The sequence below is a fragment of the Engraulis encrasicolus genome, unplaced genomic scaffold, assembly GCF_034702125.1.
Source record: "Engraulis encrasicolus isolate BLACKSEA-1 unplaced genomic scaffold, IST_EnEncr_1.0 scaffold_26_np1212, whole genome shotgun sequence".
NCBI classification, from domain to species: Eukaryota; Metazoa; Chordata; class Actinopteri; order Clupeiformes; family Engraulidae; genus Engraulis; species Engraulis encrasicolus.
This window is the reverse complement of record NW_026945555.1, coordinates 1,362,467-1,387,946: the sequence shown is the minus strand read 5'-3', so window position 1 is coordinate 1,387,946 and position 25,480 is coordinate 1,362,467. Positions and strand designations below refer to the sequence as shown.

At 46.1% G+C, this 25,480-nt stretch overlaps 1 protein-coding gene across 1 annotated transcript in view; it reads right to left on the bottom strand.

The window, feature by feature from the left end:
* Nucleotides 1–9,709: 9,709 nt before the first annotated feature.
* celf1 (cugbp, Elav-like family member 1) overlaps nucleotides 9,710–25,480 on the bottom strand; it is a 60,000-nt gene continuing 44,229 nt past the window's right edge. The window contains exons 13-16 of the mRNA XM_063192921.1: nucleotides 24,876–25,064; nucleotides 19,124–19,267; nucleotides 17,752–17,981; nucleotides 9,710–10,156 (exon numbers count right to left, since the gene is read on the bottom strand). Coding sequence (XP_063048991.1) covers nucleotides 17,854–17,981; nucleotides 19,124–19,267; nucleotides 24,876–25,064 — 461 coding nt within the window. The 3' untranslated portion in view covers nucleotides 9,710–10,156; nucleotides 17,752–17,853. The remainder of the gene's footprint in view (nucleotides 10,157–17,751; nucleotides 17,982–19,123; nucleotides 19,268–24,875; nucleotides 25,065–25,480) is intronic.

The window sequence follows — 25,480 nt, the reverse complement described above, 5'->3', positions numbered from 1 at the left end:
CAGACTTATAGGTCAGTGCGTTTTCTCTCTATACCATGCCAGGACATAGATAGGCCCTGTATACAAGACTGACATTTTACAGACTGACATTAGACAGGACAGGTAACAGTGATGGTAACAGACAGTACAAAATAACATTTAACATTCAACATTTAACATTCAACATGTAAACAGAAGATAAGATAAATATAAAATAGAATGTAGACATTGCAAGAATATAATATTAGAATAATAACAGTGGCAGTAGCAGCATTGTATGCAGCATGTTCAGGACTGAGGTAGTGCAGGTAAGGTGCAGTCCCGTGGTACAGTACCGTGTGTGTGTGTGTGTGTGTGTGTGTGTGTGTGTGTGTGTGTGTGTGTGTGTGTGTGTGTGTGTGTGTGTGTGTGTGTGTGTGTGTGTGTGTGTGTGCTTTTGTGGGGTAGTGCAGGTCCAGCCCATTAGTGGAAAACAAAAAAACTCAAGGCTGTACTGTAGTGTACTGTACTACTACTAGAGCAAGTGGGTTATTCTGCAAATTTGGTCTAACTACTTTTATGGCACTGTTAAGAAATCTTACCTTTAAGTTCATGAGCAGGCTTGATTGTGCAAAAAATGAGCTTATCGCTCAATTGGTTGATCCAAGTCATAGCTCTGTAAGATATATATCTACTATCTGGGAACACTGGCATGAATGCCTTCACTAGTTTCCTTTTATTGTATATGTATTTGTTATTGTATTGTTGATGTGTGTATTGTAATGTGTCCAATGTGGGCCATGAGCCTTTAATAAAGTTTATATATACACACTGTGCAGTCCAGCATGGTCCATTGTAGTCCAGTGGCCAAGTGGCAGCATTTAGCAGCATAGTTGTAGGTACAAGTCTCTTAGTGCTGCTGTTCTAAGAAGTGGAGATCAGAGAGTGCAGGTAAGGTGCAGTCACATGGAGCAGTTCCATAGGTTGTCTGTGTGTGTATGTGTGTGTGTGTGTGTGTGTGTGTGTGTGTGTGTGTGTGTGTGTGTGTGTGAGAGAGAGAGAGAGAAAGAGAGAGAGAGAGAGAGAGAGAGAGAGAGAGAGAGAGAGAGAGAGTGTGTGTGTGTCTTAGCTTCCTGTCTGCCTGGTGGCTGGAGCAGACCGTGTAGGGAGGGGGTGGAGGGAGTTCAGCATTCTGATGGCCTGGTGGATGAAGGTATTCGCCAGCCGGGTGGTTCTGGACCGTAGGCTCCCGTATCTCTTTCTGGAGGGCAGGAGACGGATCAGGTTGTGTGCTGGGTGGGTCTCATCCCTCACAATTGTGAGGGCTTTGCGGGTGAGGCGGCTGGTGTAGATGTCTTGCAGGGAGGGGAGAGGTGTCTTGATGATCCTCCCAGCTGTGTTCACTATACCTTGCATAGCTTTCCTGTTGTAGTCAGTGCAGGTCCCGCCCCATACAGTGATACAGTTGGTGATGATGCTTTCAATGGTTCCTCTGTAGAAGGAGGTCATGACGGCTGGTGGGGCACCGGCATCCTTCAGCTTCCGCAGGAAGTAGAGGCGTTGTTGGGCTTTCTTGGCCAGTGATGTAGTGTTGGTGGTCCAGGAGAGGTCCTCACTAATCTGCACTCCAAGGAATCTTGTGCTGCTCACCCTCTCCACAGCAGCACCATCACTTGGGATCAACAGTTGTGATATTAGCCCCGTACGACTTTGTTGCGAGCGTCGATGTTGCAAAAGGCACGTGAGCGAGAACTTGTTGTCACGATGTGGGTGTTATTAAATACAGCGCATCTAAAGTCGGCCACAAATATGAACGAGACGATGAGCTCGCACCAGTTTGCTCTACTAACACACCACGTGTGAGGAGTGGGGGGACAGGCAATGAGGAGGAGCTGAAGTGGGGACCTGCGCAAACTTGTGTAGAGGTGTGAGACAAGACCCATATACACACGTGAGTGAGTTGTTGACCAACCAGTTCATGGGCGCGTGACCTCGGAGGCAGTCTGCAGGCGAGCGTTGAAGGGGATAAGCAACTGCAGAGGTTGCAAGATCTGACTGCAGCCGCATTCATCCCGCGATAGTTTTACACCATGTGACATGTCACCTCGTCAACGCAACGTCGACGAAATTTCGAAGTTTGACAGGAAATCTAACCGTCATGCAGCATTTTCATCCAGGATGCATTGCTGTCTGCATGCGCATGTCTGCGTTGATGTCATGTCGAATGTACTTATTCATACATATAGCACAAGGCATGCAGCAGCAGGGAGACTGAGCATCCCAAAGAGCAATACCCATGCATTTCTATGCACTGTTGAATATAGATCAATTAAAGCGTGGAACAATTTGCCAACCAAATTAACTATATTGAATAGTAAAGTGTTTTTTTAAAAAAAGGTGGAAAAACATCTGGGCCTATCATATATAAACTAGGTTAGTGTGGAGGAAGAGATGTTTGTCACAAGGTCTTAAACCATTATTATATTCATTTATATGTTTATATTAAATGTTTTTTTCTTTCTTTTTTATTTCTTTCTTTTCAATGTATGGTGCTTAAATGAACGTACAGATTTGTGTAGAACTTTTAACTGTGTGTGATTTTATGGTTGAACCCCAGGAAAAATAGCTGGGTCTGTGCCCAGCTAATGAGGATCCTAATAAACTAAACTAAACTAAACTAAACTAAACTAAACTAAACCATTGATGGTCAGCGGCAGGAGTCGGCGGGGACCTTTCTGGAAGTTGACAACAATCTCCTTTGTCTTGCTGACATTCAGTAGGAGGTTGTAGTCGCTGCACCACTTGGCGAGGGTCCACAGTACACAGGGATACAGTAGAGTACCATGCTCAAGGTACCTCAGTCATGGAGGAGGATGGGGGACAGTAGAGTACCATGGAGGAGGATGGGGGACAGTAGAGTACCATGGATGAGGATGTGGGACTGTAGAGTACCATGGAGGAGGATGTGGGACAGTAGAGAACCATGGAGGAGGATGGGGGACAGTAGAGAACCATGGAGGAGGATGGGGGACAGTAGAGAACCATGGAGGAGGATGGGGGACAGTAGAGTACCATGGAGGAGGATGGGGGACAGTAGAGTACCATGGAGGAGGATGGGGAACAGTAGAGTACCATGGAGGAGGATGGGGGACAGTAGAGTACCATGGAGGAGGATGGGGGACAGTAGAGTACCATGGAGGAGGATGGGGGACAGTAGAGTACCATGCATGGAGGAGGATGGGGACAGTAGAGTACCATGCATGGAGGAGGATGGGGACAGTAGAGTACCATGGAGGAGGATGGGGGACAGTAGAGTACCATGGAGGAGGATGGGGGACAGTAGAGTACCATGGAGGAGGATGGGGGACAGTAGAGTACCATGGATGAGGATGGGGGACAGTAGAGTACCATGGAGGAGGATGGGGGACAGTAGAGCTCCATGGAGGAGGATGGGGGACAGTAGAGCACCATGGAGGAGGATGGGGGACAGTAGAGCACCATGGAGGAGGATGGGGGACAGTAGAATACCATGGAGGAGGATGGGGGACAGTAGAGTACCATGGAGGAGGATGGGGGACAGTAGAGTACCATGGATGAGGATGGGGGACAGTAGAGTACCATGGAGGAGGATGGGGGACAGTAGAGCACCATGGAGGAGGATGGGGGACAGTAGAGTACCATGGAGGAGGATGGGGGACAGTAGAGCACCATGGAGGAGGATGGGGGACAGTAGAGTACCATGGAGGAGGATGGGGGACAGTAGAGTACCATTGAGGAGGATGGGTGAGTGTGATGTGTAAGTTAAGAGTCAAGGTAACAGTAGAGTACCATGGAGGAGGATGGGGGACAGTAGAGTATCATGGAGGAGGATGGGGGACAGTAGAATACCATGGAGGAGGATGGGGGACAGTAGAGTACCATGAAGGAGGATGGGTGAGTGTGATGTGTAAGTTAAGAGTCAAGGGAACAGTAGAGTACCATGGAGGAGGATGGGGGACAGTAGAGTACCATGGAGGAGGATGGGGGACAGTAGAATACCATGGAGGAGGATGGGGGACAGTAGAATACCATGGAGGAGGATGGGGGACAGTAGAGTACCATGGAGGAGGATGGGGGACAGTAGAGTACCATTGAGGAGGATGGGTGAGTGTGATGTGTAAGTTAAGAGTCAAGGAAATTGTTTATCTAGTTAAGCCCTGGTTGTTATCTAGTTAAGGCCTGGCCAATTATAAGGATTTTCTTCTCTAGCTATGTCTTTGCAATGCCTAGTTTTACAGTTTAGCCATATTAAGACGGCGAAGCAATGGAAGTCGATGGTACCAAATATGGTGTTGTCCACTGTATCTGCCTTTTCCAAATTTCCAAAGTTCCAACATAATGGCCGTGGGTGGCGTGGGTTCAGTTTCAAGTTTACGCACAAACACAGGTTTCCAAAAAAGAAAAACGAAAACGAAAACGAGAAAGAAAAAGTCCACAGGTTTTCTTTAAACAAAGTTCCATTCCATTTCCAATATCCAAATCCTTGCATGTTAAATGGTAAAATCTTTATATCGCACCAAACCATGCCACGCCGCTCGACATTGATTTCCAAACTTAATTACAGTGGCGGGCGTGACCTAAATGCACCTGCCCTTAAATGTCTCCAAAATTACAAATCTGAGTGCGCATAACAAAAAACAGAAATGGCCATGAAATCCACTCTCCCCTGTGTGTGTGTGTGTGTGTGTGTGTGTGTGTGTGTGTGTGTGTGTGTGTGTGTGTGTGTGTGTGTGTGTGTGTGTGTGTGTGCAGTGGTGTAGTCTACTTTTTTATGGTGGGTATACTGTATATTTGAGCATTTTTCGAAGTGGGTATACTGTATATATTTGTGCTATTCAAAACAATGGATCAATCAATTTTAAGTGGGTATACTGAAATCCCTGAAATTTAGAAGTGGGTATACTCCGTATACCCGTGTTCTACGTAGACTACACCACTGTGTGTGTGTGTGTGTGTGTTCGCACGCTCTGTGCTGTGTGTGTTGTCCACTCTCCCCCCTCTGGTTTCGTTCTGGTGTGGTGCAACAGGCCGATGTTCCACTGCCCTGTGTGTGGTGTTCCACTGCCCTGTGTGTGATGTTCCACTACCCTGTGTGTGATGTTCCACTACCCTGTGTGTGATGTTCCACTGCCCTGTGTGTGGTGTTCCACTACCCTGTGTGTGATGTTCCATTGCCCTGTGTGTGATGTTCCACTGCCCCGTGTGTGAAAAAGGAGATGACGGAAACATGACAATTTGAAGAGTGTAATAGTCCTGACGGCTTTATGAGTCAAGCTACTTCATTCCTCCCAGAAGAAATGACTATAAACACCTGCAGCGACCAGAGATGAACACTAGAGGGCAGCATGAGAGAGGGCATCTGGGAGCTGTATTCATACACTAGAGGGCGGCTGAGGGGCGTCTCTAGGGAACAGGTATCAAACTCCAATTGACCGAGGGCCTAAATCAAAATCTGGAGCGAGATCGCAGAAGAAACCCAATATTTAAGCCTATTCAAAAAATAGTGTGCACACACACTCAAAGGGACACTGTGCAGGAAATGGTCAAAAAAGGTACCGCAGCTAGCTGTTCATTGAAACTAGGCTCCCTATTGCCAAATTTGATCTTTACATGAAAGTTTACTAAGTTATAAACAAATATTTTCTAGTATGGTCCAAGTACAGTCCTTTTTGCAGCTAAAAATGGCTATTTTGGGAAATTCAAAATGGCAGACCATGGAGAAGATCCCCCTTTTCATGTATGAAAAGTTCAATTTTTTCCAGTCATAATGAATACTTATAATTTGATGGTGGTGGTAAGTATTCATGAAAAAGGTAACATTAGTGAATGGGCAGCATGAATTCTGGAAATAAACAACAAAAAAATCTCACACAGTGTCCCTTTCATACTCATATTTAAAACTTTCAGAAGGGTAAGCGAGAGCCGATCTAGTGGAAATCCAGTCCGTTATCTTGAGCAGGGGTTCTTAAACTGTGGGCCGGGGCCCACTGGTCGGTCCTGAAGGTATTCAAAGTGGACCTTGAAATAATTGTATAAAAATCATTTCAAAATGATACACGTGTGTGTGTTGCTGTTGAATATTAGAATATTGCAATATTACAATTACAGGTTATAAGCCTAAGAACCACCTGACGACAGTAGACAATGAACTTGACATGACTAATAAACAAAAGACTTTTACTGTAGGTTTGACGCACACAATTTCAAATCAAAACAGCATTTGGGTATTTATTCAGGTGAGAGAGAGGTATGGAGTGTTCGTGTGGACATATTGAATTCTACTGAAGATGTCGCACTTCTTTAGACCAGTGTTTCTCAAACTTTTTTAGACTGAGGACCACTTTGTCCCCCCAAAAATGTTCAGGGACCACCTCTCAACTGAATTGACAGTTGACGGGTGCTTATTTGACACTGGTCATTTCGATGCAGATCACTTACATTCTATTCACATTACAAGCCTGTCTTATTGTGTTATAAATATGACTTCAGCTACAGTTTAGCTTTGCAATAATGTTACAAATATAGTCTACTGCTAGCTTGTCTTGGAAAAGTAGAAATCCCCTTGCGGACCACCTGAGCTCTGTCGCGGACCACTAGTGGTCCCCGGACCACACTTTGAGAATCACTGCTTTAGACGAACAAACACATGTGAAGACACTGGATCTGATGGCGTCAGCAACGGAACCTTAACATTGTGGCCAGAGGAGCCAGCATGGAAGACACACACACACGCACACGCACACGCGCGCGCACGCACACACACACACACACACACACACACACACACACACACACACACACACACACACACACACACACACGCACACACAGTCCGTGGTCCACAATCATTAACAGTCTCAGTGCCTAAAAACAACAGAGAACTCAAGGAACCTGCACGAACCATAACTTAAACGAACCAAGTGGATTTGGGACCAATACCCTGAATCTAAACTAAGTGGCTTTGGAACCAATACCCTGAACCTAAACTAACTAAGTGGCTTTGGAACCAATACCCTGAACCTAAACTAAGTGGCTTTGGAACCAATACCCTGAACCTAAACTAAGTGGCTTTGGAACCAATACCCTGAACCTAAACTTAAACTAAGTGGCTTTGGCTAAAGCGTCTGCTGAGTGTAGTGTAATGCAATACAACAAGACAAGTCATTAACAAACAGCAGAAATGAAGGACGCCACAGCACAGTGACTTTTCTCAAACAGTTTAATGGTACATAAACAAACTGACCAAAAAGGAATCACACACACACACACACACACACACACGATTTACAAAAGTAAAGTACTGCCTTGCCTGACCTCACACACTGAGTTTACAAAAGTAGATACTGCTTTGCTTTAAACACAGCGTGTGTGTGTGTGTGTGTGTGCGTGTGTGTGTGGTGTGTACTGCCCGATATGGAGCGCATGTGTCCGTGGCGACCGTGGAGGCCTGACGAGGAGGCTCGATAGCCAATCAGGTGTCAGCCCCGTCGTCAGGAATCGCAATAATAATCATCATAATCATCATAATCATCATCATAACAATAATAATAATAATGTTAATAATAATCATAATAATAATCTTAATAATATAAAACAGGTCTCAACAGAAAACATTAAAAGGCAAAACATTAGTTTTTTTGTTGACTGGCTACAGGCATCCCTACACTACTCGTCACACCAAAACACACACACTCAATCAACAACAAGGACACCAGAGTGTGTATGTGTGTGTGTGTGTGTGTGTGTGCGCGTGCGTGTGTGGTATCTGCTAATAGACAGAACAGCAGATTGAGGTTCAACTGGATGCTCCTTCGAGAGGACTTCTGCAGCTTCTGGTGTGTGTGTGTGTGTTTTACATTACAGATGCGGGATGCAGTGATGGTGGCAAGCCTAAACACGGCTTCACTTAACTCAGTTTGAATTTCACATTTTGAAAACATTGCGGAGTCCTAGTAGAAAAGGCAAAACTGTACAATTTAATTTAATTTCATTTCTAGTGTTAAATACAATCACTTTGTACCAGTTATCGTGATGATGATAAAAAATAAAAAAAATACAACAAATCCCACAAATAGTCAGAAAACTAAATCAGGAAAACCTGAAGATAAACAGAGGAGATCTAAAATCCATATCATCAGGACAAGGTGTGTATGTGAGTGTATGTGTGTGTGTGTGTGTGTGTCAGATACGTTATAAATATGTCATTAAGAAAGTGGGTCTATTATTTAGCAGCGTCCCAGTTATAAATGCATTATCATGACAAGTGTGTGTGTGTTATAAATGCACTATAATGAAGGGTGTCATGGTTTCGGAGTCGGCATGTTTTTGTGTTTTGGTCGTGAGACTGCACAGGCACATCTTTTGGACAAAAAAAAGAAAAAGTAAGGAAGAAAGGAAGGTAGAAAGGAAGTTGTCCACAACGTAATAAAATAAACGGATACTTCACTTCAATACTCACAGCACAAAACAAAAGCTAAAAACAAAAACTTGTGTGAAGTTTTCTTCACACACACACACACACGCACACACACACACACAATCACACAATCACACACACACACCTGTAACACTTCTCTTCTCCTCTGTACTGCTGTGGTTGTCCAGGTAACCAGATGGGTGTCGTTTGGCACTCGGCTATTCCGCTATTCGGCTTTCCGTTCGGATTAAAAAACATCAAAAACAACAAAAAAACAAGAAACAAAACACCCGAAAGGAAGAAACCAAAAGAAACTAAAATCACATTTAGCTGAGAATTGATTTTCAGTGCAGTTGTGGAACAACGACAGGCCCTTTAAAGGAACACTCTTAGACACACACACACACACACACACACACACACACACACACACACACACACACACACACACACACACACAAAGGCCCTATAAACTAACACTCTTAGATACACACAACACAACACAACACAGCACCCCCTATAAAGTGAAGTAACACTCTTAGATACTAACCAACACCCTACAGACACGCGGGTTCTAATCAACACTGACGGCAAACTCAAATGTGTGTTTGTGTGTGTGCTCACCTGTGCTGCAATTCAAACTAATAACACAGCGCTCCACACCAAGTGAAGAAACAAAGATATGTGCTTACAGCAGTGTGTGTGTGTGTGTGTGTAGACATGTGCTTACAGCGGTGTGAGTGTGAGTGTGCGTGTGTGTGTGTAGACATGTGTCTACAGCGGTCCAACACGTAGTGAAGACTGACAAAGGAGCAGAAAAGTAAACGTGTCGTGTGAGTGTGAGTGTGTGTGTGTGTGTGTGTGTGTGTATGCGTTTCCCACTCGTGTTTCAGGAAACTCCCAAAGGAACAGCAAACTAACCAACTAACTAACCTAGCACAACGCCAACACTGTGTGTGTGTGTGTGTGTGTGTGTGTCTGTGTGTGACTAACCTAGAACAATGTTACATGATCACACACACACACACACACACACACAGCATCATGTGAACCCAACACATCCTAATAAAAGTATTATTATCGCATTTCAGAACAAACGAGAGAAAAACACACACACACACACACACACATGATTGTGTAATTTGATTGGCTGTGAGGGACAGGGGGCAGTGCACTGGAAAGCCTGCAGTACTGCAAAGGTAGCCAATGGAAACCAAGTGTGTGTGTGTGTGTGTGTGTGTGTGTGTGTGTGTGTGTGACTAATCACGGTCATCTAAAAAAATCACAAAATGAAAAGACGCTTCTGCAAAACTTTAGTGGTTATGCTCCGAACTTCTAGAAAAATAGAATCTTCTGTTTGTTTGTTTTTTTGCTTGTAACAATACTCGGGTAACTCTATACAACTTTTAATAGAATTAGCAGTCTGTCTTTCTAATGCACCGTGGCAACACAAACAAACACACAAACAAAACACAGATGAACAAACAAACACACAAACACCCACAAACAAGGCTAAAATAATAATAATAATAATAATAATAATAGTAATAATAACCAAACTAGCATCAAACATCAAACAACACATAATGGTTTAGGAGTAAAAGGTGAAATTTGAAGCATCAGAGAGGACTGATGGAGACGTGACGTCACGTGAGGTGACGCGACATGCTAGTCAGGCCGCGGGGAGAGAACACGGAACACGGAACACGGAACAGGAGAAGACGGGATGGGCAGGAGAACAATCTAGAACAGAAGAGGAGACACAAGAGAACAGGGAGAACAAGCTCAGACATCTAGAACACAAGACAGGACACAGGAGAACATCCTAGAACACACAGGAGACCATTCTAGAACACAAAGGATAACAATCTAGAACACGCACAACACAAGAAGAGAAGAAAAGAGAAGAGAAGAGGAGAAAAGAGAAGAGAAGAGGAGAAAAGAAAAGAGAAGAGAAGAGGAGAAAAGAAAAGAGAAGAGGAGAAAAGAAAAGAAAAGAGAAGATGAGAAAAGAGAAGAAAAGAGAACAGGAGAGGAGATAAGAGAAGAGAACAGGAGAGGGGGAGAGAGGACAAACCAACACAGAAATATAGCAAATGATCTTTGCAGCATGAGAAAATGGCGGGGGTGGGGATGGGGGGTGGGGGGGGTTGTATATAAACATGTAGAGGCGGGGGGATGGGGGGGGGTAGTAATATCAACATGTAGAGGCGGGGGGGGGGGTAGTAATATCAACATGTAGCGGCGGGGGGGGGGGTGGGGGGGGGGGGTAGTAATATCAACATGTAGAGGCGATGGGAGGGGGGGGGGGTAGTAATATCAACATGTAGAGGCGGGGGGGGGGGGGGTAGTAATATCAACATGTAGAGGCGATGGGAGGGGTGGGGGGGGGGGGTAGTAATATCAACATGTAGAGGCGGGGGGGGGGGGGTAATATCAACATGTAGACATCAGCTGAAAGACACTCAACACTGGCGTACATTAATGAGGGGCTGATGCCTGATGGAGGACATTTATTCTCCATTTGTGCTTCAAAATGTTGAATTGTAATCAGGACAAGACACCGTATAGACAAGACGTGCCGTATGTATATACACACACACACACACCGTACAGACAACACACATGTACACAGATGTCACAAAGATTACAATTTTAGGAAATTAGGGGAGTGCATTTCTCCAACACACACACACACACACACACTGCAACCTTCGAATCTCATAACCACAAAACAGACGACGGAGACAGAAAACACCAAAGACACTCCAGTGAATGAATAAATAGATAAATAAATAATCTCAACAAAACAGACACAGATCTCAAACACTCACAAGTTCACAGGACTTTTGAAGACTAAATGTTTATACATGTGTAAGGTCACGTGTAACAGCACCGTGTGCTGTGGTGAACAGAAGGGTATACTAATGTCGTGTCCAGACCAAGAGCGAACTACGCTGCCTGGTAGCGTGGGTAGCAGAGGAAGTTTCGCCTTGAATTCGCTGTATTCGCTCCAGACGCAGAATTGACATGTTTGATTCAGCTAAGCACATAACGGCTCTGGCTTGACAGCCTGGGACATTCGGAGATATGAATGTTGCTATTGGTTCTCGCCGAACAGCGTCAGAGCGGATTCGCCTGCGATTAGATTTAGTTTAATCTTCAAAATTCGCTCTGGTTGCGCAAGAAGCTTCGCTCCTGGCAAGTTTGCTTTGGTAGCACTGGTCGCCTACCCTCCCTAGAGAAATAACGACTTCCGTCGCTCCGCTCGCTCTTGATCTGGACACGGCATAAGAAGGTGCTTCAGGAGGAAAGCAGGTTAAGTTAAAGGGACACTGTGCAGGAAATGGTCAAAAAAGGTACTGAAACTATGCTGCTCATTGAAACTGGGCTGCCTATTGCCAAATTTGATATTTACATGAAAGTTTACCGGGTAATAAACACATATTTCCTAGTATGGTCCAAGTAGAGTCATTTTTGCAGCTAAAAATGGCTATTTTGGGAAATTCAAAATGGCGGACCATGGAGAAGATCCCCCTTTTGATGGTGGTGGTAAGTATTCATGAAACAGGTAACATTAGTGAATGGGCAGCATGAATTCTGGAAATAAACAACTAAAAATCTCACACAGTGTCCCTTTAAGAGGTTAATTATCTAATAGGAGAGCATGGAGTCCTCATTTTCTTAAGAAATACTCCTCAAGCAGATTGTTACTATATAGGCCCCGGAATCGCGTGTTCAGGGTGCGTTTGGCATGACGTTCATCGTGATTCCTACACTAACAGAGACCAGAGCACTGATCTCCACCTAGAAAACACTAGAGCACTGGTCTCAGCCAATGCTCATCAGTCTATAGAGGAGAGCAAAACACCACATCAGTGCTCATCAGTCTACAGAAGAGACCACATCAGTGCTCCAGTGCATCAGAGCTCACCACTACACGTTTCTCTGAGGAAACGCAGACAGGAGTCCATTAGCATGCTAACCTCCTCATATGCTACCTCCTTGCATGCTAACCTCCTCGTATGTTTATCTCCTAGCATGCTAACCTCCTAGCATGCTAATCTCCTAGCATGCTAATCTTTGGGTTGTGCCACGATGGGAGGTCGATCTGCAGACCCAGGCGTGTAAATCCGCCCACACGGATGTGTATCTCCGCCCACCACATGGGAGGTGGGTGAGCATCTTCATGTGCGATTGTGGAGGTGAAGGGATCTAACTGAGGCTAGTGTTGCACCGATACCGACACCAGTATCGGTGGATGGGTACTAAAAAAATGGTGGTATCGGTATCGGCGAGTACCAACAAATAGGGCACCGATACCATTTACAGGTGCTTGTATGACACTTAAACAGCCTTGAAATTAGTCATTTCATATTAGTCTTTTTCCTGTTTCACAAAGGTAGGCAGCAGCCTGACAATGCCAAGCAATGATTTTACATCCAAGTAGTATGCACTACAGCCCTTCATATACATTTCAAATAGGGTGGTATCGGTATGGTATCGGTATCGGCTGATACTGCACAGCCAGGTATCGGGTATCGGTATCGGGGCCAAAAAATGGTATCGGTGCAACACTAACTGAGGCACAGGAGGAGACAGGAGGCCAGACGGGCCGTGGGGAAGGGCGGGGTGGCTGAGGCATTTCTGTTTGTCCAGCGAACCCAAAAAGGAAACAAATGACCAGCTAAAGCCAACGCACCCTGGCTGCAGAATTACAGTAGAAAGGGCCGTTAGCAAGTCGGAACACGTCTGAGAAATATCCGTCACAAAACGTCACGTCACGTCTCCACAGAATACGGTGGAGAGTTCTAGCGGCTTCTCAAAAGACTGCTCTCCATCTCTACACACACACACGCACGCAAGCATGCGCGTGCACACACACACACACACACACACACACTCAGCTTCTCAAATGCCGGTCCCAATGCAGATTAATTTTAACTTGCGCAATAAGTAATCACCGGGGGAGTAGAAAACCCCCAGAAATATAGAAACGGCTGAAGAGCAGCTCAGAAATGTGCACGCGCACACACACACACACACACACACACACACACACACACACACACACACACACACACACTTCAGTGATGCACATTGTCTGCTGCATTATAAAAACACTCGTCTCCTTCGACACGACTGAAACAGTGAGATTACGCACATCTCTGCTCTCCGGGGGGGATAAAAACAAAAACAACCAATTAAGCGGCGATCCCCTCTGACCATTCTCACCAATCAATTAAGCGGTGATCCCCTCTGACCATTCTCACCAACCAATTTCTCTTGGAGGAATCCAATCCAATCTAATCTAAAGCTTTGGGTGTGGGTGGTCGGCGAGACTGACCATGACTTGTGAAACTGCTGAAACGCATCATCAAAAAATAGAAAAATAGAGTCAGCTCTATACATGCTGCCCTTCTGTACCGCCAGGCCAGTCACAGGGACAGGGGTGAGGAGAGCGTTCTAAAGGGCAGCGTTCTGGAACCCAGGGTTCTAAGGGCAGCGTTCTGGAACCCAGAGTTCTAAGGGCAGCGTTCTAAGGGCCAGGGTTCTAAGGGCATCGTTCTGGAACCCAGAATTCTAAGGCCAGCGTTCTAAGGACCAGGGTTCTCAGGGCAGCGTTCTAAGGGCCAGGGTTCTAAGGGCAGTGTTCTGGAACCCAGGATTCTAAGGGCAGTGTTCTACGGGCCAGGGTTCTAAGGGTGGAAGTCTTTGAGCTGCACTGGAACCCAGCTCGTATTGTACTGTTCTGCACTGTTTTTTTTGTAGTGTATTGTACTGTACTGTACTGTTATGTACTGTTGCTTCACTATGGTTACGTATTGTATTGTATTGTATTGTCAGCTGGGTTTGTGAAAGCAACAGCACTGTAATGTATATCTGGTTGCAGACCATTAAACAGCAGATAGGGGAGTCAATAGCCATGTGGGACTCAGCACGGGTGAGGCATAAATGCAAAGGCGCTGTAGTGTTTAAAAAAAAGACACGGTCGTGTTTTGAAGAAAAGACACAGCAGGGGAGAGCTTCATAAGAGAAGACACAGCAGGGGAGAGCTTCATAAGAGAAGAGAAGACACAGCAGGGGAGAGCTTCATAAGAGAAGACACAGCAGGGGAGAGAAGACACAGCAGGGGAGAGCTTCATAAGAGAAGACACAGCAGGGGAGAGCTTCATAAGAGAAGACACAGCAGGGGAGAGCTTCATAAGAGAAGACACAGCAGGGTAGAGCTTCATAAGAGAAGACACAGCAGGGGAGAGCTTCATAAGAGAAGACACAGCAGGGGAGAGCTTCATAAGAGAAGACACAGCAGGGGAGAGAAGACACAGCAGGGGAGAGCTTCATAAGAGAAGACACAGCAGGGGAGAGCTTCATAAGAGAAGACACAGCAGGGGAGAGCTTCATAAGAGAAGACACAGCAGGGGAGAGCTTCATAAGAGAAGACACAGCAGGGGAGAGCTTCATAAGAGAAGAGACAGCAGGGGAGAGCTTCATAAGAGAAGAGAAGACACAGCAGGGGAGAGCTTCATAAGAGAAGAGAAGACACAGCAGGGGAGAGAAGACACAGCAGGGGAGAGCTTCATAAGAGAAGACACAGCAGGGGAGAGCTTCATAAGAGAAGACACAGCAGGGGAGAGAAGACACAGCAGGGGAGAGCTTCATAAGAGAAGAGAAGACACAGCAGGGGAGAGAAGACACAGCAGGGGAGAGAAGACACAGCAGGGGAGAGAAGACACAGCAGGGGAGAGCTTCATAAGAGAAGACACAGCAGGGGAGAGCTTCATAAGAGAAGACACAGCAGGGGAGAGCTTCATAAGAGAAGACACAGCAGGGGAGAGCTTCATAAGAGAAGAGACAGCAGGGGAGAGCTTCATAAGAGAAGAGAAGACACAGCAGGGGAGAGCTTCATAAGAGAAGACACAGCAGGGGAGAGAAGACACAGGGTGGAGCTTCATAAGAGAAGACACAGCAGGGGAGAGCTTCATAAGAGAAGACACAGCAGGGGAGAGAAGACACAGCAGGGGAGAGCTTCATAAGAGAAGTAATGACGAACAAGCGGCTCAGAGGACATTTAGAAAAAACTTTACAATGAGTCACGTCCCTTCTGCAGTGGGCATTGATACTGGAGTGTGTGTGTGTGTGTGTGTGTGTGTGTGTGTGTGTGTGTGTGTGTGTGTGTGTGTGTGTGCGTGCGCACGTGTGTGTGTGTGTTGCGGCATATTGCATCTCGAATGGGGGAAATACTTTGTCACACAAAACAAAACTCTCAACCAAACACACAACAGGCTCATCGAAAACAAAAACAAAACGGGGAGCATGAGTTAAAAAAAAATGTCTTCAAGTTTTCTTATTTTTAAGAAACAAAAGAGTAGCAAGTAAATAAATAAATAAATAAATAAGGAATTAATAAATAAACAAAAACACACGTGCTCTTAAATGTGTTCAAATCACAAACAGAGTAATACTTTGCGCCCCCCCCCCAGTGAAGAGACGAGAGCACACAAGGGCGTCACGAGAGGAAGAGGAACAGTGAACACCATAATGTGACATGTCATATTAATAATGTTAAAGGGACACTGTGCAGGAAATGGTCAAAAAAGGTACTGCAACTATGCTGCTCATTGAAAATGTGTTGTCTAAGGCCAAATGTCATCTTTTCATGAAAGTTTACTAAGTAATAAATGAATATTTTATAGTATGGCCCAAGTACAGTCATTTTTGCAGCTAAAAATTGCTATTTCTGAAAATTTTAAATGGCGGACCATGGAGAAGATCCCCCTTTTCATGTATGAAAGGTGCACGTTTTCCAGTCATAATGAATACTTAGAATTTGAAGGTGGTGATAAGTATTCATGAAAAAGGTAACATTAGTGAATGGGCATCATGAATTCTGGAAATAAACAACTAAAAATCTCACACAGTGTCCCTTTAATAATAACATGACGTGCTAATAAATATAGCAATGATAATAACATGACAGTTATAATTATGATATTAATAAGGTGACCGGTATCATTTTGATATTAATAATGTGACCGGTATCATGTTGATATTAATAATGATCATCGATGTGGCAGCACAGACACGTCTCAACTCCACAGCGGCTGGATAGTCCCGATGGCGTGCGTGCCTGCCTGCCTGCCTGCGTGCGTGCGTGCGTGCACGGGGTTGTCCAACTCCTTTGGCTGCTTGCATGGTCATAATCACCATGACTACCTACTCGGACACAGCAAACTCAAACAATAATACACACACACACTCACACACTAACACACTAACACACACACAGCAAACTCAAACAATAATATGGCACCAAAACTCTGATAGAAAAAAAAATACACACACACACACACACAAACAAAATAAATAAATAAAATAAAAGTACAGCCAAGTTAGGTCATAAATACCGGTACACAAGACGACTTTAAAGGCGCAGTGTAGGCTTGCGGACAAGCCGTTGGTGTCTCTCGTACGCAGTGTAGGCTTGCGGACAAGCCGTTGGTGTCTCTCGTACGCAGTGTAGGCTTGCGGACAAGCCGTTGGTGTCTCTCGTACGCAGTGTAGGCTTGCGGACAAGCCGGTGGTGTCTCTCGTACGTGTGCAGTGTAGGCTTGCGGACAAGCCGTTGGTGTCTCTCGTACGTGTGCAGTGTAGGCTTGCGGACAAGCCGTTGGTGTCTCTCGTACGTGTGCAGTGTAGGCTTGCGGACAAGCCGGTGGTGTCTCTCGTACGTGTGTGTGTGTGCTCTTCTCTGCTGTCTCTCAAGTGTGTGTGTGTGTGTGCTCTTCTCTGCTGTCTCTCAAGTGTGTGTGTATATGTCCGTGTGCGTGTGCTGTTCTCTCTTGTCTCTCAAGCTCTCGAGTGTGTATGTGTCCGTGTGCGTCCGTGGTTCCATGATAGGAGGGGAGAGAAGAGGAGGATGAGGAGAGGAAAGAGAGGAGAGGAGAGGAAAGAGAGGGTGATGGTTAGGTGAAACGAGGGCAGGAGGATTGAAAGAAGGAAGAGAAAGGAGGAGGAGGAGGAGGAGGAGAGCAGGAGGAGGAGGAGAGGAAGAGAAGGAAGAAGAGGATGACGAGGAGAAGGAGGAGGAGAGGAGGAGAAGAGGAGAGGAGGAGGAGGAGGAGGAGAGGAGGAGGAGAGGAGGAGGAGAGGAGGAGGAGGAAGAGGAAGAAAAGAGGAGGAGAGGAGGAGGAGAGGAGAGGAGAGGAGGAGGAGGAGAAGAGGAGGAGAGAAGAGGAGGAGGAGGAGGAGAAGAGGAGGAGAAGAGGAGGAGAAGAGGAGAGGAGAGGAGGTGTGTGTCGTTGCTGCCTACGTTTCTCTGCTCCTTCTCCACTTACCAGAAACTAAAACAACAGCCAAGCGCTCGCTATCAGTGTCCACTAGGGGGCTCCCCTCCCCTCCCCTCCACCCTGCTCCGCTCCGCTCCGTTCTGGGCATGCTCAGTAGGGTTTGCTGTCGTTCTTGCTCCTCTTCAGCTGCACCTTGAGCCGCTTCATGCCGATCTGGAAGCCGTTCATCGACTGGATCGCCGCCTGCGACGACACCGGGTTGTCGTAACTCACGAAGCCTGGAGAGGAGAGAGAGAGACACACACACACACACACACACACACACACACACACACACACACACACACACACAGGCGGGAAGGGGTTAATACAGGAGACATTAAAAGGGTTAACACACATGGTTGTCGTAGCTAACGAAGCCTGGAGAGGAGACGCACACACACACACACACACACACGCACACACACACACACACAGGCGGGAAGGGGTTAATACAGGAGACATTAAAAGGGTTAACACATATGGTTGTCGTAGCTAACGAAGCCTGTAGCGGACACACAGGAGACACTATAGGATTAATTCAGGCAGGAAGGGGTTAATACAGGAGACTCTAATACAGGAAACAGGAAAGGGTTAATAATAGTGGTGTCAACAATGATCGATCCGGCAAGTTCCAGAATCGATCCGGCATTTTTTTAAAGTTTCAATTACTTCCATGGATATTTCGGGAGCAAATGAATGTTATATTAAATAAAAGCACTTCAACACATTGCAAGACTGATACAGAGTGATACAGAAAACAGCCAATAAATTGTTGCTCAGTATCTGACTACTTGTATTGCCTCATCATGACTGATCAAACATTTGCTTTGCTTTCAGTAGAAATGCAATGCATTGCAATGCATGTAGAATTGAATCGGATCGGATAGGATCGCATAGAATCGAATCGAATGGAATCGCTGCCTCCCCAATCGTGAGGGCAGTGGCAATGGGGCACCTAAGTCACGCCCTCTACTTCCTGGTTCATGGGGCAGAGGGAGTCAAAAAATGATAACTGGGCTTGAAAATGAGTTATTTTTGGATTTGTGGTGCATAGGTGAAAAAACACCAATTTTCAAGCCCAGTGATTATTTTTTGACTCCCCCTGCCCCATGAACCAGGAAGTAGAGGGCGTGACTTAGGTGCCCCATCCACACCACTAGTTAATAGAGGAGACAGTAAAGGGTTAATGGACACACTGCAGAGTCACCGGTACCGGCTTTTCAGATACGCATGCCGCACGCCTCACTAAAGCACTGAGGTTCCTCGATGGTGAAGATCTTTCTGCAGACCACACACACACACACACACACACACACACACACACACAACGACACACACACACACACACACACACACACACACACACACGTCCACTCACCAAAGCACTTGCTGAGGTTGGTCTGCTTGTCGATGAAGACTTTAGCGGAGACGACGTTGCCAAACGGCATGAACATCTGGAGGAGGTCCTGATCTCCGAACTCCTGCGGGAGGTGATAGATGAAGAGATTGGCACCCTCTGGACCTGGAGGAGGAGGAGAGGAGAGGAGAGGAGAGGATGAGGAGAAGAGAGGAGAAGAGAGGAGGAGGAGGAGAGGAGAGGAGAGGAGAGGAGGGGAGAGAAGAGAGGAGGAGAGAGGAGAGGAGGAGGAGGAGAGGGGAGTGGAGAGGAGAGGAGAGGAGGAGAGGGGAGGAGAGGAGGAGGAGAGGAGAGGGGAGAGGAGGAGGAGAGGAGAAGGAGAGAGGAGAGGAGAAGGAGAGAGGAGAGGAGAGGAGAGGAGAGGAGAGGAGAGGAGAGGAGAAGGAGGAGAGGAGGAGGAGAGGAGAGGGGAGAGGAGAGGGGAGGAGGAGAGGAGAGGAGGAGAGGAGAGGAGATGAGAGAAGAGGACAGGAGAGGAGAGGAGGAGAGAAGAGGAGAGGAGTGGAGGAGAGGAGAGGAGGAGTGGAGATGAGAGAAGAGGAGAGGAGAGGAGAGGAGAGGAGAGGAGAGGAGAGGAGAGGAGAGGTTAGGAGAGGAGAGGAGAGGTTAGGAGAGGAGAGGAGAGGAGAGGAGAGAAGAGGAGAGGAGAGGAGAGGAGAGGAGAGGAGAGGAGAGGAGAAGGAGAAGGAGAGGAGAGGAAAGGAGAGGAGAGAGGAGGAGAGGAGAGGAGAGGAGAGAGAGGGAAGGAGAAGGAGAGGAAATGGGAGGAGAGGGGAGGAGGGGAGAGGAGGGGAGAGGAGAGGAGAGGGGAGGAGGAGGAGGAGGGGTGAGAAGAGGAGAGGAGAGGAGGAGGAGGGGGAGGAGAGGAGAGGAGAGGAGAGGAGGAGGGGAGGAGGAGAGAAGAGGAGAGGAGAGGGGAAGAGAGGAGAGGAGAGGAGAAGAGAGGAGAGGAGAGGAGAGGGAAGAAGAGGAGAGGAGGAGAGGAGAGGAGAGGAGGAGGGGAGGAGAGGAGAGGGAAGAAGAGGAGAGGAGGAGAGGAGAGGAGAGGTGAAGGAGGAGGAGGAGAGGAGAGGAGAGGAGAGGAGAGGAGAGGGAGGAGGAGAGGGGAGAGGAGAGGAGAGGAGAGGAGAGGAGAGGAAGAGGGAGGGGAGAGGAGAGGAGAGGAGAGGAGAGGAGAGGAGAGGAGAGGAGAGGAGAGGAGAGGAGAAAGAAGGAAGAGAAGAGAAGAGAGGAAAGAAGGAAGAGAAGAGAAGAGAAGAGAGGAAAGAAGGAAGAGAAGAGGAGAGAAGAGAAGAGAAGAGGAAAGAGAAGAGAAGAGAAGAGAAGAGAAGAGAAGAGAAGAGAAGAGAAGAGAAGAGGAGAGAAGAGGAGAGAAGAGAAGAGAAGAGAAGAGGAGAGAATAGGAGAGAAGAGAGGAGAGGAAAGAAGGAAGAGAAGAGAAGAGAGGAGAGGAAAGAAGGGAGAGAAGAGGAGAGGAGAGATGAGGCGATAAGCATCAGGATGAGGACACATTGACACTACAGAGGCACTCTAGAACACTCTAGAATTATCGAGAGACTCTAGAATCATCTTAACACTCTAGAACAGGCATGTAACCCTACAGGCATAAAGTCCACATGAGTTTAGGCCTAAAACAAGTGATACATAGTCACAGGGAAATAGGGCCCTCAGAGGCGACAGGGGAGAGGAAAAACTCTCTTTTCACTTGATTTATGATTTTTGTGGGGGGAAAAAACCCTCAATGTAGTCTGTTGACATGGGACTGACTAGTTTCATTCCGTATCGGCCGGGAGGACTTCACTTGCACCTTACGTCATTAAGCGGCGTACACACACAAACTCGCCACTCTTTCATGGAACGTTCTCTGAAAGTTCCCGCGGCTTTAACTGCCAATGAACAGGCGAGTAGTACCGAACTCTGCATTCCAATTGGATACTCGCTTACTCGCCTCGCTCGAAGATAAAATATTTTCAACTCGGAATCCGCCCACATCGCATCGCTTGTACAGTGCTCGCCTACTCGCCTGCGAGTCTCGCTGGAACACATCGACATTCTATTGACTTCATCCGCTGAGCGAGTAACTAGTAGCGACGTGTGTGTACAGTACGGCCCTTTAGAATGACAGCTGCCCACGGTGCAGAGGACATGTGCTTCCAGTGGAAGTACACCATCAAATGAACTATAGCAGGCCTGTTGGTTATTTAAGCAACACGTTTAAAATAAGGAATTAGCAAATGACACCCTGATGCAACTGCATTTATCTAGGCCACTAATTACACTGTTAAAGCTTGCAGTTGGTCACCGCTAAAAGGGGCCGATATTGAAAAAAAGTATTGGCCTAGACCAAGTTACTAGTTGTTAATTGAACGATTTTTTTTACTTAGATCAAAATAATGTAATCCAACGCACAACTCAAATCCCGCCCATCCGGGCTGACATGGCATGAAACTAGCGAGTCCCCTGTTGACATGGTAACCCCGTTCTCCTATTGTGATGGCTGTTGACATGGTAACCCCGTCCTCCTATTGTGATGGCTGTTGACATGGTAACCCCGTTCTCCTATTGTGATCGCTGTTGACATGGTAACCCCGTTCTCTTATTGTGATGGCTGTTGACATGGTAACCCCGTTCTCCTACTGTGATCGCTGTTGACATGGTAACAGGTAGGAGGTTGCGGAAGGAGAGAGGTCAGGGGTGTGTTTCTCAAGTAGTTGCCTAAAAACGTTAGCTACTTAGTTACGTTAGCTACTTAGTTGTTACCCATTGGCAACTACACAAGTCACTAACAAGTTAGCAACTACAGTTTGAGTAGTGTTTCTCGAAAGCGTAGTTGCTAGCCAGTTAGCAACTTGGGCTGTTGCCAATGGGAAATTGCATTGCAACCGACCAAGTAGCTAACTAGAGAAAGACAACCCAGAGCTGTAGAAAGGAGCATCCAGCACGCACGCACGCACGCACGCACGCACGCACGCACACCCATACACCCACACACACACGCACGCACACATGCACGCACACCCAGCAGGATGAGGAATCACGCACGCACACACGCACGCACACACCCACACACACGCACACCCATACACCCCCACGCACACACGCACGCACACCCAGCAGGATGAGGAATCACGCACGCACACACGCACGCACGCACGCATACATCCACCCACAAACACCCACACCCACACCCACACACACACACACACCCACACCCACGCACGCACACACGCACGCACGGCCAGCAGAATGAGGAATCTTACCCTTGTCACTCTGATTGCCACTTGCTGTTGCAGCGGAGTCAAAACAAGACACAAGCACATGTAACACACACTTAACACACACACTAAACACACAAGTCATCACACACTTAACACACTTAGCAAACGCTTAACACACTTAACGTAACAAACGTAAAACACGTAACACACAAGCCTCAACACAGTCCTGACGCTGCACCTACAAGCATAATCCTAATTACAATCCTGCACACGCATACTTATCTACCTTGGCAACGGAATTCTCTTTTCTGATTGGCTGAAGGGGTGACCATAAATGTCTTGGTACGTTCAAGCCTCTATAGGATGCGTGTAACTTAGACGCGCATGCAACCTTCGTTTGGAATGGCGACGGTATCTAAGGGATGACGTTGTAGAATCAAGCACATGATCTACGGAAGAGGAAATGATCCCACCGCAGCATTCCAAACGAAGATTCCAGGCGTGAAGTTTCAGGCGTCAGCGTAGCCAAGCGTCCGTCTCGCTCACTAGATTCCGGTGCAGTTGCCATGCGTCCTACAACTTTACAGACCGTAATAGAGTTTATAAGATCTGGTTTGGAGCTCGCCATTAACTTTGTAGAACCAGTCATCTTGTCGACCGCTATCTCTTACTATACTATATAATATAATATACGATTATGATACTGACCTATTAAATGATATGATATGTTATTAGACTTGCCTTGCTTCAGGCTGGCTCTGGTTGTAGAGGCTGGGTAGGACTGTACTAAACTAAACTAAACTAAACCCCCATTATCAATACATTATTAATAATAAAAATAACAATAATAATACTACAAACCCCAACTCCGATGAAGTTGGGACGTTTGGTAAACAGTGAATAAAATCAAAATGCTATCATTTTCAAAACATTCAATCTATTCATTAGATGGAGAATAGTGAAAAGACAACATGTTAAGTGTTAAAACCGAGAAAAAATATTGTTTTGGGGGACATATGTACTCATTTCTAATTTGATAAATCCAACACGTCTCAAAAGAGTTGGGACGGGGATCAGTGAAATTTAGTAAACATCCAAGTAAGATAAAACAACAAAGAAGAACATTTCAAAATGAATTGTACTGACGGACAATATAGGTGTCCAGGTATAAGATCATCACAGAGAGGCTGAGTCACTCAGAATTAAAGATGCAAAGGGAATAATTACCATAGTTATTACATACATTTTTGAATTCCCTTTGATTTACCACGATTGAGTGTATATAAGACATATTTTTGTTAATAAAATCATTGTATAGGTTCATGACATCATGAAATATATACTGGCTGTAGTCTCACTCTAATTCCTGGAGTGCTAGAGCTATTGAAAATTGACCATATTAAGAATGCTTAATGCATGAAAATGACACAGGGGTTTAACATTCTCCTAAGCACCTGAGCTCACTTGAAATAGACCCAGAAGACATGGGAAACTGTCCTTTGCTTACAGAAGTCAGCAGAAGTTGTAGAAGTCCATTCTTTTTGACAATAATAGAGCATTGCACATCCTGTGCTACAGTGAAAATGGACCATCCAACTTGTGTTAGTGCTAGCTTCAAAAGTCAGCCTCCATGATGGCATGCGGATGCAGTAGTGCATTGGTTAAGATGTTCTCACTCATCTGTAGAGTTAAATACAGTGCTGAATGGTATAAATGGGGTTTAAACAGCATGAAAAGCCACTCATGCATTATATTTTGAAGGGAGATCTTCGATTACTGCCACATAGTAAGGTCAAATTACATTCTCTACTATGTTTTAACAGTTTGGCTCCATCATAAGGACCAGCAGGTGATGAAATGGTGGGTTTTTGGTCAAGACCTGTCACACTGTAAGCACTACAGAAAGGAAAACATTGCAAAACATGACAAGGAATACACCCACCATTTAAGCTGTTGAAATAATGTCCAAGAAAGGAATTAACACTGTTATTTTATATAAAATCATCTCATCGGTTAATGTATTTAACTGTTAAGTGTTGTCTTTTGTTTTGTTTTTAGTCTTCCTCGACATTTGCTGCCATTTATTGTCCCCGTCCCAACTCTTTTGAGACGTGTTGGATTTCTCAAATTAGAAATGAGTACATATGTCCCCCAAAACAATATTTTTTCTCGGTTTTAACACTTAATATGTTGTCTTTTCACTATTCTCCATCTAATGAATAGATTGAGTGTTTTGAAAATGATAGCATTTTGATTTTATTCACTGTTTACCAAACGTCCCAACTTCATCGGAGTTGGGGTTACTAATTTAATAGTAATATATGATGTATTGTTACCTTCCTTCTGGCTGCCTGCGGCGCCCATGTTCTGCTGGGAGAGCAGGCTCTGGTTGTAGAGGCTGGGGAGGACTGTACTAAACTAACCCCCTTTATCATAATATATTATATACGATTATTATAATATATATATATAATATATTTATGATGTATTGTTACCTTCCTTCTGGCTGCCTGCGGCGCCCATGTTCTGCTGGGAGAGCAGGCTCTGGTTGTAGAGGCTGGGGAGGGCGGCGGCGGCGTACTGCTGTATCCCGGAGTAGGCCGCCTGGGTCAGAGCCTCCATGGTGCTGGACGACCCGTTAGACAACCCGGCGCCGCCCAGACCACCGTTCAGAGCCGCCATACCTGCTGAAGAGAGAACAGAGCGGGTGAGGGGAGGTGTACAGTGTGTGTGTGTGTGTGTGTGTGTGTGTGTGTGTGTGTAGAGGGTGTGTGTGGGTGTAGAGGGTGTGTGTGGGTGGGTGTGTGTGTGTGTTACCTGCTAGAGAGCCCATGTTGAGTCCGGCTCCTGGTGTGTGTGTGTGTGTGTGTGTGTGTGTGTGTGTGTGTGTGTGTGTGTGTGTGTGTGTGTGTGTGTGTGTGTGTGTGTGTGTGTGTGTGTGTGCTACCTGCTAGAGAGCCCATGTTGAGTCCGGCTCCTGGTGTGTGTGTGTGTGTGTGTGTGTGTGTGTGTGTGTGTGTGTGTGTGTGTGTGTGTGTGTGTGTTACCTGCTAGAGAGCCCATGTTGAGTCCGGCTCCTGGTGTGTGTGTGTGTGTGTGT